We start from the raw sequence: 21,790 nt of genomic DNA on the forward strand, positions 1-21,790 counted from the left end.
TTTATCGCTCAATAATGCACACCCCGGAACTCCCTCTCAACCAATCAGAATGCTTGATTTCATTCAGGCGTATTATAATATTGCATAAGTCTTCTTTCTGTGAGGTCATGTTTCACCGCGTGACTAGGCGTGTGCTGTGTACTTCTAGTCCATAGATCATGCTGAAGTTCACAGCCTCTCTCCTATTGTCAGTGCCGCCGCTCCCATAACGCACACTACGCGCTGTGCGTAGGGTACCGAGTCTTGGGGGGGCACCAAAAAATTGCTAACTGAACAATCATCATAGTTATAATAATTATAATGCCAATATTTTTTCAGTATAGAAATATTAGGCACCTTTTAGGCATGCATATCACAACATAGGCAGAACAAGAGATATATTTATTTGCTCAAAAAAAGTTACGATGGTGCCCCCCCCCCCAAAAAAAACTTCCCAAGCTCGCCGTGGGTGCCCTTTCCTATCTCAGTGGCCTGACGAACTTTGACAGTAGGCTCGGTCAACTATTCGAAAATTGCCTCAAAAAGACAAGAGGAGTCAGGGGCAGAAAAAAGAAAGAGAAAGAAACTGTGAGATGATGCCCATGCATCACTTTCAGGTAAGTCCATGTTTATTCATTGTTAAATATGGGAAATGTGCTGCTAATTTAATGGTTAGCCTATGCATACACCTCGAACTAGCTGACGTTATTGCTAATGTTAGCACACTCAAATATGTTAGGTGCAAGCTAAATTGAGATTTTACTGTTAAACATTATCTATACATTTTACAAGTAACTGACGCCAGCTAGCTGTTACTTTACTTTACATTCTATGATGCTTTTATATTAAATGTATCAAATAGTTTTAAAATGAGTAATAAAGGTGGAGAGCTCCTTGGCTGCTTTCAGTTGTAAATGTTTTGGAAAAACAGGCTAAGAAATGTAAGGGTGGGGCTGAAAAATTAAGAGACAAAAATACATCAACTTTACTAGACAAGGTTTTACCAATTTAAAATTGGCTGTTTATTTTACATGAAGCTCAAAAAACTATTTTGTGCTGAAATAAAGGCCAACTCTTGCGCGTGTTGCGCGCTCGCATTAACTCCGTAACTAGCATCATCAAACACAGAATGTTGATGCATTGGTAGCAGGGTTGCCAGGTCTGTGTGACAAAACCAGCCCAATGGCCAATCAAAACCAGCCCAATATCAAAACTCAAAATATGCCCCTGCTAAACCATATACACTGCTTTTAAAGTCCAACAGCATTGCTTTCATTGCCAAATCTATTGTAATATCTACAAAGTAACACCAAATGTTTAGTATGCCAACATTAAAACCAGTTTTTAGAAGATTTTCTCAGAAGACTGAGTGCATTAGGCACGTCTGCACACGCACAGTGCGTGTGTGCGTGTGTGCATGTGTGCGTGCCCCATGTCCATGTGTGTATGTGCTGATCTGGAGTCAGTTTGGTAGGATTTGGGCATAAATAAAATTATTTCATTTAAAATATAAATTTCTAGTTAAAGATATTAATGTAATTTGCATGCAAAATATGTCTACCCGAACCAGCGGACAAAAAAATCAACCCGCGTCAACACTTCAAAAGTAGCCCAATTCCGTGGGAAAACAGCAGACCTGGCAACACTGACTGGCAGGGCAGCTGTGGTGGCGTATACGGGGACGGCTCTGGGGGGCCGGTTCTGGATCAAAGTCCAGAGCCTATTTTTACTCCCAGTCCGTCCCTGCCAAGCCCTGATCAACCACCCTCAACCAGCTGTTTATGGACAGATACACAGCAGAGAACCACCACCTCTCAATAGGTGTTACATTGTGATGCTGCTGTTGTGTTAGGCTATTGGTATTGAGGTATATGTATAGTAATAAAAAGTTAAACTGGCAAAAACTATCGTTTTTTTTCGGAGGGTGGGGGTGGGGGCATCATAAAGGAATTAAGCTTAGGGCACCAAAATGGCTAGCAGCGGCACTGCCTATTGTGGTGTTTACTTTCCAGCCCCCCTTCTTTGACGTAGCGCCGCTGCGAGTGGCAGCTGTCTCAGCCGTAGACATATGTCTATGGTCTCAGCAGCTCTTCGTTTTTCATTTGTTTTTCTGCAGTTTTCCTGACTTTGTTTTTGTTCTGTTGTGGTGGGTTTGTTTGTGTTGGGAGGGTGTGCTTTTCTACCTGCATGAATGTTTTTTACGTGGTCTCGCTTGGCCGGTTGGACGTGTTTTTTCTTGGGGCCAGCCGGAGCAGGGCATTATTTGATTTGATTTGTTTGGATTACTGAGTTGGTTGCCATGGTGTGGCGAGGGACTGCTAAACTGCGGAGCTTCGAGAACCGTTCCGCAGGTGCAGAGCTGGAGCAAAGCGGAAGGGATACAGGCTTGACAGACTGGTCAGGAAGGCATAGACTGTTGTGAAGATACAGATGTGGGGCAAGCTCTTGGCCATCGTGGGCGCCGGGCGGTGTCGGTCATCCCCTCCCAGGGGGCGGTTTTAGGCACGGGCGGACCGTGGGGGGCGCACGAGCATAAAAAAAAAAAAAAATCTCTGCGCTGCAAAGCGGTTTTCTCCTATCAGTTCTTTGTGGGGAATTGGCATATTGACGCAAGTGATAAACTTGCCCGGGCGCCCAATGTGCTAGCACCAACACTGTCCCCTCTGCTGAGTACAACGGCACTTAAGAATGCTTGCTTGATTGGACCTGATGTTAGTTTCCTCCAGGATCACAATGACTCTTATTGAGAGACTTGTTGCTCTTATAGGTTAGTTATAACGAAGTTAACTCTTGAACTCTTGTACTCGCTGTGAAATATTTAACTGTTGATTGTTCTTCTACAGGTACAGTCTTGCACTTTTTGGGGTTAATGTGGTTTTAATTTGTAACTTGTATAACTGCATGGTCTTATGGGTCATCCCTTTGGCACTTGTTTAGTTTTTCACAATGTATGCTTCATGTTTTGGCTGCTTGCAGTGTTAGGGACTACCTCGTTGTTAAGATCAGTGACCTATGCTCTTTTGTAAAGCTCTCTCTTGGAAGTCGCTTTGGATAAAAGCGTCTGCTAAATGCAGAAATGCAAATGTAAATGTCCTGGCAGGACAGTCCAGCAGCCTCCGTAGCGGGCAGCTCAGCACCCTACCTTCTACGTTTTGCACTGCATCTTATCTACTGTGTAAATGGCCTTGTTGTGTTGTCTGTACACATTGTCTGTGGTTGTTGTTGGTATGAGAGCTGTGAGAGATACCTAGATTTCCCCACGGGATTAATAAAGTATCTATCTATCATCTACCTATCTATCACTTCACTCCAGCCGCAGATGTTTCCTCTCAAGGCACAGGAAACATAATAATAGACCTCAAATAAATAATGTTTTTAATGAAAATCTTTTATTGTGTGTCTATGTGTATATGTCTTTTTTGTGTACAGTTCGAGAAAAGAACAATGTCTTTGGTAGCATTGTGTCACAAGTTTTCTTATCAGTTTGTATAGCCACTCTGTATTGCCCCCAGGCCCATAGTACCTCTTCTTATAGGAATTTGCTGATTTTGCTGCTGATTTTGTGACGTATACTGATAATATTGAAATTATGGGTGACAACATTCATGTGAATGACCCAACAGATACATTAAGCAAGGCCTTCACTGCTCTCCCTGATTTCACAGGATTTACCCAGGTGGGTGACCCAAACCAACCCATCTTGACTCGCATACATTAGATCTAGTTCTCACATGGGGAACTGCGATTACCGACCTCATAGTCTAGCCCCACAATCTTACACTATCGGACCATTGTCAAGTTACCTTCAAAATGGAACTCTGCCAGAGCCCTGAAGGCTCTCAGAAAATTGTTAGTAGCCGTTGCATAATCTCAAACACAGCCCCTGAACTGGCTAAAATACTACTAGGAGAACTTTAAGCAAGATATGAAAATGGCTCCATAGTATTCAGAGGAAACCCGCACTCTCAAAATGTTCACTAGAAAACTGGAACGTGATTAGCAGACCACTAAACTTTCAATTTTACGTTTGGCTGGGAAAGATAGCCTTTACTTACAAGTAAAAGCAAGCCCTCACCAGGACCCAATCAGAAATCTTATCTAAGTTGATTAGAGAAAACCAGCAAAGCACAACATTTATTTTGATACCATTGCAAAACTCACAAAGAAAAGTACACATGGTATCAGTACAGATCTCTCACCCAATGACTTTCTAGAATTCTTTGACCACAAAATCGATGCAATCAGGGACAAACTACAGACTTGCCCTAGACAAAGGACCATGAACACAGAATCTTCCTCCATACCAAGCAGACTCTCACCCACTTTAACCCTATTTCAATGGAAGCATTCCTAAAACCAATAGATTTATTGAAACCCTGCCATCTTGACCCCCTTCCTGCCAAACTTTGTAAAGAACTCTTTTGCAATGAGTTCTTTACGAGACCGCAGATAAAGTGCGGCTTGTCTGGGTTGTTATATGTGTGGAAACTGCAAGTGCAGCTTGGATCTAAGACAGATTAGAGAGACTGCAGATAGAGTGCGGCTTCTCTGGGTGGTTATATGTGTGGAAACTACAAGTGGCAGCTTGGGTCAAAGACGGATTTGAGAGATGGCAGATAGAGTGTGGCTAGTCTGGTTTGTTATATGTTTTAGATCTATTACTTTTATCTCTTGTATTATTGTTTTTGTTGATTTTATGTAAAGCACCTTGAGCTGCAATTCTTGTATGAAATGTGCTATATAAATAAAGTCTTACTTATTCTTACTTACTTACTTCGTAAAGAACTCCTCCCTATTATTGGACCACACAAGGCAAGTATTATTAATAAATCTATTAGGGTTAATTCCCTGACTATTTTAAACGAGCAATTATTAAACAATTACTGGATAATTTCTCTCAAAGATTCTTGAAAAAGTTGTGGTACAACAGCTCACTGAACACCTTTCCTCAAATCAGTTGTCTGAACCCCTCCAGTCCGGATTTTGTCCTCACCACAGCACTGAAACAGCACTCACCAACATACATAATGATCTACTACTTGCCTCTGACGCAGGCTCTATCTCTGTCCTGGTCCTGCTGGACCTAAGTGCAGCATTTGACACTGTGAATCATCAAATTATCCTGGAATGTAAGGAGAACTGTGTTGGGATCTCTAGTGGTTTAAATCATATCAATCTGACAGGTCACAATTTGACCACTATGACAGCAGCTCATCCAGGAGCTCCACTGTAAAATACGAGTACGGCAGGGTTCTGTCCTAGGCCCTCTGCTATTTTCTCTACATCATACCTCTAGGAAACATAATTCGAAGCTCCGGAGTAAATCTTCACTGCTATGCAGATGACTCCGAGCTATGCGTGTCCTAAAGCCTGGAGACCAACCACACGCTTTGAAACATGTGCCTCTGTGATAAGAACATGGATGACAGCCAATTTCCTACTTCTCAACTTGGATAAAACAGAGGTACAAATTATTTTACCTAAAAAACACAGGAAGAATCTGTCCAATCTCACCCTGGACCTCAATGGCATCAAAGTCTCCAAAAGCTTGGCAGCTTGACAAAAATCTAGGAGTCACAATGGACCCCGACCTCTCATTCGAATACCATATTAACAACATTACCAAAACTGAATTTTGCCATCTACGTAGCATTGCTAAAATAATTGCTCAAAGGATGATGCTGAAAGATTTATACATGCATTTGTTACATCCCGATTGGACTGCAATGTATTATTCTCTGGCCTTCTAAGTACCTACCACAAAAATTTGCAACTGGTGTAAAATGCCGTTGCAAGTCTACTGACCAGAGCCAGAAAATACAACCTTATGATATCCACTCTCTCCTCCCTACACTGGCTCCCAAGCAGGAGCTGAAGTCCTACTCCTAACCTACAAATCTCTCCATGGATTAGTACGCCTTACCTCTCTGGTATCCTTACACCCTATCACCCAATAAGGACACTACGATCCCAAGATGCTGGCTATCTGGTGGTTCCCAAAATCAACAAAAAATAATCTGGGGGCAGGGCGTTCTAATATAAAGCACCTCTTATCTGGAACAATCTCCCTGTCAATATGAAACAGACTCATACTGTTTCGAAATTCAAAACTAGATTTAAAAAAAAATCTGTGTTTTGTGAATTGTACAGCTGCTAAAGTTTGTGTGTGTGCTTGTATGTTTAGTTTGAAACTTTATTACAAACAGAGCAAATCTTAATTGTGTTTGTCTGAATTTACAAATAAAGTAAACCTGAACTTGTTTGTTACTTCTGTTGAAAATTGGAGACAACGGAGGTCTGGGCACTCTTATTTAGAGTTTCTCTGGAACAGATTTCCTGTTTCCAATCTGGGGGGGGGGGGGGGGGCTATCTTGGTGTCTAGGAGTTTCTGGGAGTTTTTCCCCTGTCTTCCTTAGGTTGGTTGAGGGGGAGTTCTATGGGCGTATGTAAAGCTCTCTGTGACATTGCTTGTAAAAAGGGTTATACAAATACATTTGATCTGATTTGATTCATCAATCTGGCCAATACAGTTTTTTTCCTCTCTCTGCATGATTGTGTAGACCCATTTTCCCATACAGCTGATCCCAGTCCTTGTTTTCATGTCCTACAGATCAGCAATATTCATGAATGAAGTGAGGGTCGATGCTTTGAATTACAGTCTTTGAAACCCAAGATAAGGAGTCTAAACTGTGCAACTGATCACTTTCACCATTGTGGTCAATACTGTTATGGGACAGGAGAAGGAAGAAGAAAGGTGTATAGCGCCACCTGCTGGTCAATAGTTCTCCCGCTTGGATACGGGTCAGAATTGGACCTTACTGTGTTGTGAAACGCTGGTGACGATGCTGTTTATGAAGGATTTGATCTAAAACTGTAACTGGTGTTCCAGCAAATCATTTTCAAGATTGTAGGGGATAATATTGTCCAAACTACCGAAACCAATTGCCCTGCGGTGTATTAACATTAACCAAATAATGCCAATACCAATGGAATTACAGTTATTTGACTATATGGGTTAAATCAGAGCAAGAACGCTCAAAGTAAGGTTAAATAAAAGAAACATTTAATAACATTGCAAATGAATGAAATCAATTACAAGGCAAACATGTTACAAAATGAAGGTTAACTCTTGCCTACTCCACCCTGATCATTGTAAACCGGAGATAGAAAGCAGGAGGGGGGGAAGGAGTAGGACAAGCCAGAGCTGAAGAGAATGTCTCAGGAGATCAAGAATCCCCAGAACAATGCTTCACCATTCACTTTATACCCAAGAACAGACAATCACACCACAATCTTGACCCTAACTTATCAACATATGACTAGCAATGCTACAGTAAGTTACACAATGAGGTGTGAAAGTGATCAAGTTGAGACTCCGTCCAGTAACTCCAGGTTTTAGCATATGAGCCTTATAAGATCAGTCTTTATTCTTCTGCCCTAAGTACACCAATGCCATCTCTTGGTCAATTTTTGGTACTTGCTTCATGAGATACAGTTTGTACAACTCCTTTAGTGGTAACTGGGAATACATGAGATTACATTAAATTCCACAGTTCCACAGAATTCACCTGCCCTTAATCCTCCTTTTGTGTTCGGGTCAAATTTGACCCGCGAACACCAAAGGTGTCAACACTTTTTGAACACAAAAGGAGGGTTAAATGAACATCTCACTGTGTACAGCGTCCATGTTCGGTTCAACAGGATCAGAATGTGCAAATAGTTTTCTATTCATTATCATCATTTCAGTGTAACTGAAAATTCCACACAAGCCTGTAAATAAATGTAGGCTACATGGGGAGAGAACTACCAGTAGCTACCATGAATGTAGGCATCTCTGTACCTTTGCGGCAGCAGTCAACGTCTCGTCATCATCATAATCATCATCATCCTCCTGTGATGAAAAGCATACTGTTCGGGGTTACTGCTACTACAAGTTGAAATAGGCATCAACTGATATTTACTTTGTATCAGGTCAAATATGATGAAAACCAAGGTGACGTGTAGGCTACAATCCCAAGCTTATAGGCTTAAGGAAAATATGCCTTCCCTGTTCATAGTATGTTTTTATATTTAATATAGCATTTAACATGCAATTTTATTAAGTCCACCACTATTTCACCTGTAATATTAACGGACATTGTGGTTAAATGTTCAATGTATGGACTGGCTACTGCATTCAAATGTATGCATTTGACTCGGCCAGCAATTGTCTGCCACACCAATTGTCTCTACGCTGCTACAGCCGTGTTGCTTTTTTGTTGAATATGTGCTCAGATTGACCATATGAACACATATTAACACTTCTATCTGAAGCGTGGTGAAATATATTTTTTTTTGTCGCCGGGTCCCATGGTGGCCCTAGTATTAGAGCTCCATTGATGTTGGCTTTTTGTTCTCATGCCCACGCTTAACTCAGAGTGGACATACTCCGAGTTGATTCAACGCATTCATATCAGCTTTTCTGGAAACGAAAAGTCGGGGTTTCCCATTGTAGAGTAAATCAACTCAGAGTTCAGGGTTAGTCTCACAGTTTGTTGAGCCCGCTTTCTGGAACACCCCCCAGGTCAGATTCCACTGTTTTTGATGTTGGGTGTTTTGTACCTTTGCATGTATTTCTTAGTCGTGTGAGGGAGTCCTTGACCTTCCTTATGATCTGGCCATATGCCATGGTGCTGTCGACATCAGTGCCAGGTGTTTGAGTAAGTGATAAGATGCAGGAGTTAGTACATTCATTTCTGGCTCACCATCATTGACCTTGACTAATGGTTTGATTATTTGATCATTGGATGCCGTCCAATTCGACACATACCTACAGAAGCATGTGACGCACGCCTACAGAAGCACTGTAATGTAATGTTGACGCACTCACATACACACACAACCATCATCGGCCATCATCGGCCATCCAACCAACTGAACAAGTCACCAAAGCAGTGAATTTTTAAGTGTTTAGTCCACAGTTGGACGACCGCTTTTCTGATCAGCAAGATGAAGCTCATTCTAGCTCTCTCCATCTCTTTCACCCTGGTCAGCACAGGTAACAAAGTTGTTTTTTTTCTCATGATGTTTGTGAGATGAAAAAGAAAGGTGCCATTCTCATGCATGTAGACATGCTGACTTCAGTCCTCTAGAGAAAAAACTGAAGTAACAAAGTCAGAACCTTCTGGATTGATGACATTTGCTAAGGTCTGTGTCCTTGTTTTTTCACAGTGGACATGCTACAATGTTTCTCATGTGACGATGCAAGATGTACAAAATTCAAGTTGATGGAGTGTGGTGAAGGAAATGTGTGCGCAACCTCCACATATTTTCAGAAACCCCCAAGTAGGTCAATGGGAAATATGTCTGAAAACAACTTCCACGTTTTTCATCATGTTGGGAGAGACATGAATATTTAATATTCTTTGTGTGTCAATTTCTCTCCTTTAGTAAATCCTGGTGTTCCTATCATGCAGTGGCGAAAATCTGCTATACATTTTTTGAGGGACAGTTATATTACATTTTCTCAAGAACAATTCCTGAGGGAGACACCAAAATTACTGCTGTAACACATATGTTAAATGTATATTATTAATATTATTGACAAATTCTCTTATGTTTACAGGGATTTATTGGGGGGGACAAATCACATCTTTCCCAGGATGGGGGGGTCCCCCCGGGGTTTCCGCCAATGCTAACATGGTGTTAAAGGGTTGTCGAGATCAAGTCAAGGATTTCAGAGCTTGTCCCAAACTAAACCACATATACAACATCTCACTAAACGTGGGTTACGTTCGTGCTGCTACTACTTTTCTGTGCTGCAACACCACAGGATGTAATAGTGAAACCCTTTCTGGTAAGAATATATGTATATTTTTTATGACTTCTCGGTCAAGGAACTAGCAACTTTAGTATGAGGTCCTGTAAGTGTAACGTGTTTTCCAGTCCCCAGTGAAAAACCAAACGGACTACATTGCTTCACCTGTAAAAGTGAGGACGACACTGTGTGCGACCAAAAAGTTATAGAATGCGTTGGCATTGAAGACCGCTGCTTCATCGAAACCGATGGTGAGTTCAAATTTTGTTGCACTGAATTCAATGCTTGCCTGCCTATCCTTGGTCAAGTCAGTCATTGCCCAGCAACGTTCTAGAATGTTCTTTCTCTCACAGGTATAAATTCCACTCTACGGGGATGTGTGTCCAGTGATTACTGTGACAGATTATTTTCCAACTCTACCTGTTGTGAAAAAAGTTGGTGCAACAGAGCTAGTGATATGGGGGGCCTGTCTCTCTTGCTCATGCTGGCTCTTCCAGTCATACTACTGCTGTTCTAGAAGACTTCCTCAAGTCAGACAAGCCACAAGATTGCAAAAGAGTGACAGAGTTAGGGTTGGGTACATGACAACACCAGACATATTTCATACATCTAGTTTATTTTTTCTTTCTACCAGGTGTTTGTAAAACACTATGTGCAGTTATTGTGCACCTGTCTTATTTTATCCGTTTTTATAAATCAGTTTGATGGACTATGTATCATGATTACACTAGCTGACTATGGTTTGTAACTTTTTGACAAAATATGAATGTAAAATATGATGATTGTTTTGTTTCTGTTACGGCCGTGCCCCCTTGTTGCTTTTGGTTTTGCCCTGCCCTAGTGTTTCCCTGTGTCTGTCACTGTCTTTACCTGGGTCTCGTTCAGTGGTTTCAGTTCTCGTTGGTGTTATCGCGTCCACTTGTGTCTTGTTTGGTTCTGTGTATTTTGGTTCCTATTTTATGTCCTGTCTTGTCATTACCCTTGCTACTGTGAGTTTCCTGTTGAAAATAAACCTATTTGTTTCGACACAACGCCTCACTACTTTCTCATGTTTGAGTCCTACCCCACCTCAAACCGTGACAGTTACACATGTCTTTCTGTGAAATCTAAATTAATCATATTTGCTTCCAAAGTTGTGTGGTGTCTGATATTGTGTATATATGAGCAACATGTTTTACTGAAATTAACAATGTTTTACCTGGTAACATTGTGCTATTTAGTGGAACAAACGGCTAGGTTACAAGAAGATGTCCTGATTGTTTGTGTGCGTTTGGATAATTTCCTAAATTTGGACTAAAACAATTTTCTTGATGCAATAGTTTAAATACATTTCAGGTAGAAATATGGGGGGTTATTTTTTTTTAATGAATACAAAGATAATTCTGAAATAATACCTTTTTCTCAACATATTTTTCGTAGGCAGTAGCTTTGACTTTCAAATCTATCTATAACTGTTGGTTGCACACCATTCACCAGGATTTGGGGAAAGTTGATTATAAAACAATTTTTTACTCTTTTTCATTTCTTAAGAAACTCTCCTACCCACGTGATGCTGTCTTTTTAAATAGTTTAACCTGATGGTAAACTGTAATTCTCAGAAAAAACAACAGCTCTTAAAGATTAAACCATTGCGTGACTCTCAGCTCTAAGTCATTTTCAGACAAACTCCCTCTTAGGTGGTCAACACCTCACTTTTCATCAGTCATTTTCAGCACTTGCACATTACTGCTACCTAACTGGATAAAGTCATCGGATTAGGAAGGGCTAGGGATAGGGCTTGGTTGGGATTTTTTGATATTCATGTCCCCATAGTATCAGTCAGTCAATCAGTCAGTCAGCCAGCCAGCCTTCAGGATGAGTTCCCTTCAGGAGGTGACATCCAGGATGGGGGAGCCCAGAGTGTCACCCCAGGAGGCTTTGCAGAAGTGGGCCACACAGAAGGTAAATCACTCAAACACACACCTGTCTGTAGTCTAAGGATTGTTTCAGTGATTAAAAGTATAGAAATGGTTTGAATTCAACATTGGGAATGGCTCACTTCCCAGTGGTGATTGACATTTATGTTGAGTTTCTCTAATGTTGAACATACAAACAAACATGTGGTCCACCTGCCTAAGTCTGTACTTTCTGCAGGCAGAACGAAAACCATTCCAAAAAGTGATCGATGTCAGCTCAGATGACTCCCATAGGGCAGGGATAAAACCTTTCTCTTTTGTTCGACAGGTAGAGTATCATTCTGTCGGTCTCTCCATCCATCCGTCTGTCTGTCTAGCTATTTGTCCGTCTGTCTTTCTCTCCATCTCTCAAACTGTAGATGGGATGCGTGTGTGTTCGGGAGTACGTTTGTGGAAGTACTACTGTGTGTGTCCTGTATGTGTGTGTATATTACATGTGTATATACTGTGCTGTGTGTATTACATGTGTGTGTCCTTTATGTGTGTGTGTGTATTACATGTGTATATACTGTGCTGTGTGTATTACATGTGTATATACTGTATGTGAGTGTGTATTACATGTGTATGTGTGTGTGTCATGACCCAGGTCTTGTCTGGGTGTCTGTACCCAGACCTCCTGCATGGCGACAGTCTTCCTCAAGACGTCAGGAAGAGAGTCCAGGACTTGCTGAGAGGCTGTGATGGAGGCAGCGTGGGTGAGTTGAAAGACTCATTGTTGAAACACCCTGAAACTCTCATCCTAGCCCCTTGCGTCACCCTCCAACAGATCTCTCCCTGTTAATGTAAAGTCCAGGGACAGACCTTTGATTCTTTGCGCCCGAAGCGATGGGGAAGGCTGTACTTTAAAGCGGATGGGTTTCCACAACATGCTATCTTTGCACATCCCCTAACCTGTGTATCAACATGATTCTTGAAAACAATTGTGAAATAGAAAGTTTGATGCTCCACTTCTACACAATTCAGAACCCTTCGCGTCACACTTCAGATTTATTCAGATTTGTGAAATCCCCAGGAAAAATGCTAAAAAAAACACGAGCAGCGAACCACACTTTACGGCTGCAGAACATTCCGTATGTCCCGAAAAATATTTTTGGTCAATCTGTCTTCTTCCTTGGCAGGTTCTTACTCTGACTCTGCCGGCCTACTTCACGTCCAGCGCAGCATTGCAGAGTTCATCACCCGTCGAGATGCTGGCGTGCCTTCACACTCCCAGAACATCTTCATCTCTGCTGGCTCTCAGCAAGCCCTGACGGTGAGACCAAGCAGAGATTTATCTCAATGAAAGCACAAAGCCTTGACACAGTTACACATGCAGACATTTAGACCCTTTTGCTCATGAGAATCTTGAAGAAACAGCTCATCATCCATAGATGAATCCACTCGGCAGGTCGTGCTCAAGCTTCTGGCCAGGGGGGAGGGGGTGTCCCAGACTGGTGTTTTAGCCCCCCAGCCCTGGCCCCACACACTTCCCATGTTGCTGGATGTGGCGGGGGTCTGCTTGGTGCCCTACCCCCTCCATGAAGAACAGGGCTGGGCCCTGGAGGTGGATCAGCTTCACCGGGTACTCCAACATGCTAGGGGGCGCTGTCACCCCAGAGCAATTTACATCAGCAACCCAGGCAATCCCACAGGTAGGCTGCTGTGATATTCTAAATCCATGTCAATTTGTTGTCTGTCTTTCATATGATGATGAGGCTGGCTATGACTCTATCTCCTGTATTCCCCGTTGACCTACATTGTCCAGTTATTTGCTTTAATACTGTAGGTCATGTGCAGAGCAGACAATCAATAGAGGAAGTGATTCAATTTGCTGCTGAAGAAAAACTTTTCCTATTGGTTGACGAGGTAAATGACTATTTCCGAATTGACCCAAATGCACCTTTTGGAGCCAGCTTGCAATACTTGCAGTACAAGTTTGCTTTGTGTTCCTTCGCAGTGTCACTGTGTCACACAGTCATGCATGACTCATCACCCCAGTCCCATGCCCTTCTGGACATCCAACCCCCCTGACTCCCCCACACATTTCTTTCTCAACCCTGCCGCCCCCACCCCTCTGTCCTCTGTATGCCCTATAGGTGTACCAGGACAGTGTGTATGGGAAGGGCAGAGATTTTGTGTCCTATAAGAGGGTTCTGTTTGAGATGGGCAGACAGTACTCCAAGACGGTCCAGATGGCCTCCTTCCACTCCTTGTCTAAAAGCCTCCTGGGAGAGTGAGTTGGCCGGCCTGTAGTAACCCATTTGTAGGACAGACATTAAACAGTGTCCAGTGTTTGGACTCTGGGAAATGATTAACTAATGGTAATAATATGTTCAAACAGTTCCTTTCAATGGAATACATAACTGTTTCCACATAAACTCAACCACAGTAACTAAATCTAAGCTCTGGTAATCCAGGGAAGAACAACTTTAGAATCTGTTGTAACCATTTGTATTGTTGTGTTTGAGTCAGGTGTCAGGTGGCTGAGTGGTTAGAGAATCGGAATAGTAATCAGAAGGTCGCTGGTTCGATTCCTGGCCGTACCAACTGGTGCTGTGTCCTTGGGCAAGGCACTTCACCCTACTTGCCACGGGGGAGAATGTCCCTGTACTTACTGCGAGTCGCTCTGGATCAGAGCGTCTGCTAAATCAGTGGTTCCCAACCCTGGTCCTCAGGGAACATCTGTCCTGCATGTTTTAGATGTTTCCCTGCTCCAACACACCTGATTCAAATGAATGAGTTGTTAGCCAGCTCTGCAGGCGCCTGCTTCTGACCATTCATTTAAATGTCGCTGAGGAACACCTGTCCTTGGGAACCACTGCGCTAAATGACTAAAATGTAAATGTTTGTGCCCGTGTGGTTTCTCCCTGCGCGTAGGTGTGGCCTGCGGGCGGGCTACATGGAGCTGGTTAACGTGGACCCAGATGTGATGCTGTTTGCGGAGACACTATTCTGTTGTCACATCTGCGCCCCGGTTCCAGGACAGCTGGCTCTGGAGGTTATGGTCCACCCCCCTGAGCCTGGCGAGGTGTCCTATGGCACGTACAAACAGGTGACGTCATCACACACTTAGCAGTGACACAACAAGCAAACATCCATATGAAAGAGTCAAATTGACTTGAAACTGAGTTCGTTTCAGGTCATATCCATGTTGTACATTTACATTACATTTAGCAGACACTCTTATCCAGAGCGACTTACAGTAAGTACAGGGTACTTCCCCCGAGGCAAGTAGGGTGAAGTGCCGAATCGAACCGGCAACCTTCTGTTTACTATCCCTAACCTCTCAGCAACCTGACTCCCTATACCTGTACCTATTGTGACTTGAGTAACACAACTTTGGCTTGTTGCTTTGTTTATCCATGTTTGACATAAAGTGTTCAGTCTAAACCTAGAAGGAACTTCTGACCGAAAAGACTGATTGAACTCTTGTTTTCCACCAAGGAGGTTCTCTCCAATCGGAACACTCTGGCCCAGAATGCTCAGCGGGCTTGGGAGTGTCTGATTGGTCTGCCAGGTGTAAGCTGTCAGCCAATAATGGGAGGTGTCTCTCTGTACCCCAAACTGAGCCCTCCGCCTGCACTGATCGCACAGGCAATGGTGAGAACAAACAGACACCCTTGCTAGTTTTCCAGCCATGCCCAATGTCATCCCTTTATACACTGATACCTCACATCAATTAGGAAACTAACTTACTAAGTGGGATGACAAAAACACGTCACTGACTTAAAACACTATCCTTTTTTTGTGTGTGTAGGCATTGCAAGTGGAGGTAGATGTGTTGTACAGTCACTTGTTACTGGAGGAGGAGGGTGTGTGCGTAGGAGCAGGGAGTCAACATGGGCAGAGAGTGGGCAGTTATCACCTCAGGTATGAGACTGTAGTGTGTGTGTGTGTGTTTTGGTTCCTGTGACAACCTTTGTTTTCCCCACCAAGACTGTGTATCCTGACCCGTCCTGACACGCTGGAGGAGGTCTTGAGTCGCCTGACCTCGTTTCACCTCCGCCTCCTGGACCAAGACTCCCAGCATGCACTGGGGTGACGCTCAACAAACAATAGAATGAGACTCTGTTGACTCTGCTCTGTCAAAATAACCTGTCGTTCTTCTAAGGACGAAAAAAAAACGTTTTTATTTGTATTAGGTGATCATGAAATGTACTCTATCTTGAAACAATAAACGAGATGTAACTCTGTGGTTAAACTTTGAATTATAAATGTGTAACTTTCTCTGTATAATAAACTGTTGAATGAGTCTAGTGTGGAATGATATTCAGCGTATGGTTTTGTTAGCCTCCTGTGGACTCAGTGCTGTCCTTCAGGGACATGTCTAGTCTTGGTACATTTACATTTAGTCATTTAGCAGAAGCTCTTATCCAGAGCGACTTACAGTAAGTACAGGGACATTCCCCCCGAGGCAAGTAGGGTGAAGTGCCTTGCCCAAGGACACACCGTCATTTTGCACGGCTGGGAATCGATCCGGCAACCTTCTGATTACTAGCCCGACTAGGAACATGGACTCCCAGGGGAGGGTGTCCCACTGTGTACACAACAGGTCCGAATTCTTCAGTGTATGAATCTGTTTGTGTGGGGCTGTGTGAGAGAGGGGAGTGTACCGTATTCATAGGGGGAAATTCCCAGAGTTGTGTGAGAAGTTTGGGGAGGGAATGAGCTCTTTTCCTGCTGCAAGTTAACTATGCCGAGTAGCTGTTCTCTCCAACTCAACGGCAGGTTTCTTTCACAAGAGCCACTGTCCAAGTAACGTTGGAAAATTCCAGTAGGAGAGTGCAGTAATGAGACCTGTGATATTGTTATATTTGTGTGCTTGTGGAATGGCCAACCAACCAGCCTCTCTCATCCCTATGGCTGGCAGGTGAGAGACATCACTTGGACCATGCCTTAAGTTGCCATGGTGTGGAAACCTTGTACTTCCAAACCTGTTACTTTTCAGGAAAAAATAAAAAGATATATATTATATAATATACTAGAGAGCATACAATTTCTGGGGAAATTGTGAGGGTGTGCTTGTGGCTGCCCCAGCTTTCCATACACTCCTGGTGTTTACATATTTCAAAAAGCATTTAAGTGTATGACTACAGTTCTGACCATTGTGTTCCCTTGATAATAAGTTTGTAAAAATGACATGCATCACTCAGATGGAGGAGAGGTGATACTGGTTGGTTGGAAGAGAAGGAGGCCAAATGTAGCTCATGAAGATGCAGCGCTAGATAACTTATTAAATTGTAATCAGATATAAACAACTTGTTGGTTGCCCTATTATGTCCTATTATCCTCCTATCATCGCCCTATTATGTAATTTGAATGCCCTGAACGGCATCATTTGAGTAATGAGGGCAAGCGTAGGCTTATTGATTACTTAAAAAACGTTAAGTTTCATTATGCATCATAGAGGAGCCTAGTTAGAGAAGGATTTAGCAGTTTAATATTAGAAGCCTATTTTATTAATAATTTTCAGAGTAACCTCAAACCTTTCTTTTGTTTCTTTGACCTTACATTTTCTTTGAGGGCTTAGTGGTCTCGGTTTAACATCATTATTTATAGCGACATAATTACCGGACACTGTTAGCTCGCAATGTAGACAAAGAATGCCCCTGCAACAAAGTTGTAACTTGGTAACAAGTAGCCAGCTAGAAACCGAGCAGAAGTTTGTAGCCATATAAAGGCCTATAAATATAGGCTACTTGATTTGGCTGCAAGATTCGCTGATTTTGAGTGTCCAAGATATGATGGATTCTGATCTGGATCAACAGTCTAGCCATGTAGCTAAGGCTTGTCCGGGAAGAGTACATTTTTTTTTTACGGCAAGTCTGGAAGATCAATTTAGGCTAGTGCTACTTGCCCCGATGCACTGGACAAGTTATTAAAACTCAAACAAAATAAAATGCAATGTTAGGCCTACTTCATGTTATGTGCCACTTGTTACGTCTATCGATTTTATTTGAGCGAATTCTGCATCAGTAAAACCACCAACCCAAGATCTCTACAGACCAGCTAATTTCCTGCTCAACACTTCAACGGGGGCTTATTACTTGAAAGATGAATTAGGCTATTTACGGTCGTCTCAGTTACACCATGAGGGGTGGGAAATACTGTGATTTGCTTAAGAAGGCAAATGGCTAGTAAAACATAACATTTCATAATAATTTCAATAAATCAAGCAGCGCAGCAAGACCCAGTAAAATGTATATCCTACAGCTAAGCAAGGCTGAAGCAGGCTGACATTAATTATTTTCATGAACAGACAAAGTTTTGACATTGACAAAGTTTAGGCTGTGGCAATGAAGTTCAGGTTAGTAGTCAGATACTTTCACCTATTGAAAAACTTTTGAGTAAGGGGAAAGCCAAACATGTTCCGTCGCCGTTTGACTTTCTAAACATCTCTAAAGAGATGTTTTTGTTAGCTACTCATTAGTGTCTCGGGTAGGCTACAGCGTTGCAGTGAGCCGCCACACTGATTTGAAACCACAGGTAATGGTCATTTCACCAACAAATCGTTTATTAATGTCAAAATAAATCCTACAACAAAAACGTATTTGTGAGGAATGTTTATTTTAACGATTGAAAACAGATGCATCATGACCACTGTAGTATGTGTTGCCAAAGCAACAGAGGCTAATGTCATGATGCTAATGCTTCAGTGAAATAGTAGACTACCGTTTCCGAAAGTAGATGTGGGCCTATTTACTTAATAATATCAGCTAATATTGTACATTACATTTCACAATTATGTTTCACACCACAAAGTAAAATGATTAAATATCACCCTGGCCTCTTTGCTTGTGGCGTTTCTGCAGCTGCCTTGCAGATTAGTATCCCCCAAGTTAACAGATGGGAAACTAATGTTCTGCTAGAGATAGTCACGCGAGTTTTCGTGACGTTGGTGACGTTAGTGGCGTCAGTGACTGTGGCTAGCAAGTTAGCCACCGTTAGCTTCACTTTTTGCCACAAAAACGTAATTTCTACTTAAACCGTGCAATGGAACATAAATCCCAATACAACCAACGCAATCGCTACCGAGACGAACCTTTTGACATCGCCGTTGTCTATGTAGTCCAAATATTGAGGCATCCTTAGGGGGGCGAAAAGAAAGAATAAATAATAAATAATATATATGTGAGATAACAATGGTTTGTGCTCGCCGAAGGCAAGCACACCCCAAAAATGATTGAACAAAGTGCCATTAAAGTCTGTACGTTTTTATATTGTCAGATCCTTGCATATGTCATGTGCGGCAGTTAGGAGATTTAGTTACAAAGTTCATTTCATACTTGTCATTGGTTAAATATTTGTAAAACCCACAGACAAACATTTAAGGTGATCCATAGCCTGCCTGACAGCGACAATATGCAAGTTTGTGTTACAGTGTGTGGTGGGGTAGGACCCAAACACAGGAGAGGTAGCCAGACTGAGCACTAAACAAGAACCGGGAAACTGACAGGGTAATCACAGTAACCAGGGTAAGGACAAGACAAAGAGTACACAGGAAACAGGAACCTAAATACACAGAACCAAACAAGACACAGGTGGACACGATAACACTAACGAGTACTGAAACCACTCAACAAGACCCAGGTGAAGACAATTACAGACACAGGGAGGTGCATGGCTGTGGCCGTGACAGTTTGTAGCAAGCCTATAAGAATGCTGTTTGCTCAGTTATGGTTTATGGAAAACAGTAAACGTAAACAAAAACATTGATCACAAACCAAGATAAAGCTTACAAGACGAAGACTCAACCCCTTGACAAATCCCCAACTAGATTCCATCCGGTTGTCTCTGAGCAAACGGCTACCATATTCTCAAGGTGTGTTGGTCGTATGTTTTTCAAGAGGTGTATATCCAGCTTCTCTGTTTCCAGATCTCTCCGCAGCACCCCAGTAGATCCACATGCTGCCACACTTGTGGGGCTACCTCGGTCGGCCCCTAACTGGGTCATGACTGCTGGCCACTGTGCTTCGTGAGCAAACACCCCCAGTGGCACCTCCGTGTCTGATCGCTTCACCGCAGAGTCTGAGTGCGGCCTTTGATGTGTGCGTGTGCGGTGTCAGATCCGGTACGTACCGTGGGGCTCTGAGGGAGTATGACCTCACCACTGAGGAGAATGAGGAGCAGATCAAAGCGGTGGAGAGGATGGTGGTGCACCCCGGCTGGAATGATAACTGTGTGGCCTGCGGGTGAGGAGGATACACGGGGAGGGGAGCGTGCACGCACACACACACACACACACACACACACACACTTACACACAACACACACACATGCACACACACATATGCAGACACGCAAACATGCACACACACATACACGCACACACACACACGCAGGCACACACACACGCACACACAAACACATGCAGGCACACACACACATGCAGGCACACACCCACACCTTGACACACAGACACACACACAAACACACACAAACATGCAGGCACACACCCACACCTTGACACACAGACACACACACAGACAAACACAAACATGCAGGCACACACACACGTAGACACAGAGACTCACACACACACACATACAGGCACACACACACACACACACACACACAGACACACACACTCAGTCGAGGATCTCAGCCTCAATCTCTATGACATTGTTCCACCTGCTTTGCAATTACATTTTCGTACCACCGGGTGGCAGGATGGGATTTGATTTTGTCCGGAGCATCCTGTTAGTGAGTTGAACCTTGTTTATTTACCAGTCTACTGGAAGGTAGAGATGACTCTACGGTATGAATCTTCTAGAAAAACTCCACAAAATATTTTTTATTCATAACCAATAAGGTATTAATCCTATGCCACACTCCCCCCAAACGGGATTAATTCATCTAACTAGCTAATGTCATACCTGACAACATGTTGGCCTTTAGTCCCTCTTTATATTGTCTATCTGTATGTATGGTAAGAGAGGGATTTTCTAAGAGGGATATTGCTTTTTACAATGTTTACAATCTCTCTCTTTTTGTCTTCGAAGACGTCATTCTTCAGTAATAGTTTGACAGATTCTGAATGAGTCAACACTCCCAAGTGAGTCACTGATATCTGTTTCTGCAGAGTAGTGAACAGCAACGGGCGGCCAGGATGTGTTCCTCTTACTGGCGGGTAGAGGCCAAAATGGGGAAGTTGAAATGGTAAATGGACTGCATTTCTAAGACGTGTTTTCTACCCTAGCGGCACTCAAAGCGCTTCACCATATTTGCCTCTCATTCACCCGTTCATACTCTCACTCACACGTACCGACTGCGGCGGAGCTGCTGTGCAAGGTGCCGGCCTGCCCTTTGGGAGCAACTTGGGCTTCAGAGTCTTGCTCAAGGATACTTCGGTACATGGCCTGGGAGTCGTCGGGGATCGAACAGACGACCCTCTCTTCCCCCTGAGCCACAGCCTGCCGAAGTTTAGCAGGATGGATATGCTTACCAGACACACACACACACATTCAATCGTGTGCGTCAGGCTGAATAATGCAGAGAGAAAGATTTGAAGGACCTATTACGTCTGTTGTTTTACTCATTGGGAGAATGAATGGGCTTCAGATCACAGGCCATTGGCTCTGCGTCTCATTACTGAGGGATGCATTAAGTCCCGGGCTGTAAATAACGCAATGGCTGTCGCACAACAGGGCCCAGTCTGCAGCAGCCAGCATCCATCTTTCATTTCTCCATTTCCCTCTCTCTTTCTCTTCCTCTCCCTCTCCTCTTTCTCTCTTTTCCTCTCTTTCTCTCTCCCCCTCCCTCTCTGTTTCCCCCCTTTCTCTCACACCCTCCTTTATCTCTCTCCCTTTCTTTTCCTCTCCCTTTCTCTTCCTCCCCCCCCCTCTCTCTCATTGTGTGTCTCTGTCTCTGTCTCTCTCTCTCTCTCTCTCACTCCCTCACCCTCTTCATGGAGTGTGGAGCTCAATTTCGCACATGCTCTGTAATTATTCCATCCCTGGTCTCAGCTGGGGAGTGTGTTTCCGTGCGGGGGATCGTTCCTCAAAAGCACATCCCTCCTTCATGCCCCTAGAAGGGGCGTTGTGTGTGTGTGTGTGTGTGTGTGTGTGTGTGTGGGGGCAGC

At 43.2% G+C, this 21,790-nt stretch overlaps 1 protein-coding gene and 1 long non-coding RNA gene across 7 annotated transcripts; both read left to right on the forward strand.

Annotated features, from left to right (window-relative positions):
* The first annotated feature begins 187 nt into the window (after positions 1–187).
* LOC146221051 (uncharacterized) lies at positions 188–11,486 on the forward strand. Of its 6 annotated transcripts, none has more exons than XR_014750777.1 (5): positions 188–596; positions 9,190–9,303; positions 9,409–9,814; positions 9,904–10,026; positions 10,129–11,482. It is a non-coding gene; the product is annotated as an uncharacterized LOC146221051 (long non-coding RNA). The 6 variants fall into 6 exon arrangements; XR_014750776.1 differs by having other exon boundaries at positions 191–596; positions 9,584–9,814; positions 10,129–10,820; XR_014750779.1 differs by lacking the exon at positions 188–596 and adding an exon at positions 6,419–9,016 and having other exon boundaries at positions 9,584–9,814; positions 10,129–10,821.
* Positions 11,487–11,584: 98 nt separating this feature from the next.
* LOC146221052 (alanine aminotransferase 2-like) lies at positions 11,585–15,961 on the forward strand. The gene is made up of 11 exons (XM_084692919.1): positions 11,585–11,716; positions 11,909–11,998; positions 12,317–12,425; positions 12,849–12,982; positions 13,118–13,361; positions 13,496–13,575; positions 13,806–13,942; positions 14,587–14,761; positions 15,154–15,309; positions 15,467–15,579; positions 15,646–15,961. Exons 1-11 carry the CDS (start codon positions 11,630–11,632, stop codon positions 15,749–15,751), a joined length of 1,431 nt encoding a protein of 476 aa, XP_084549045.1. The 5' UTR covers positions 11,585–11,629; the 3' UTR covers positions 15,752–15,961.
* The last annotated feature ends 5,829 nt before the right edge of the window (positions 15,962–21,790 follow it).

Source organism: Hypomesus nipponensis, chromosome 26 (assembly GCF_054491055.1).
Source record: "Hypomesus nipponensis isolate SF chromosome 26, ASM5449105v1, whole genome shotgun sequence".
Taxonomy (NCBI): domain Eukaryota; kingdom Metazoa; phylum Chordata; class Actinopteri; order Osmeriformes; family Osmeridae; genus Hypomesus; species Hypomesus nipponensis.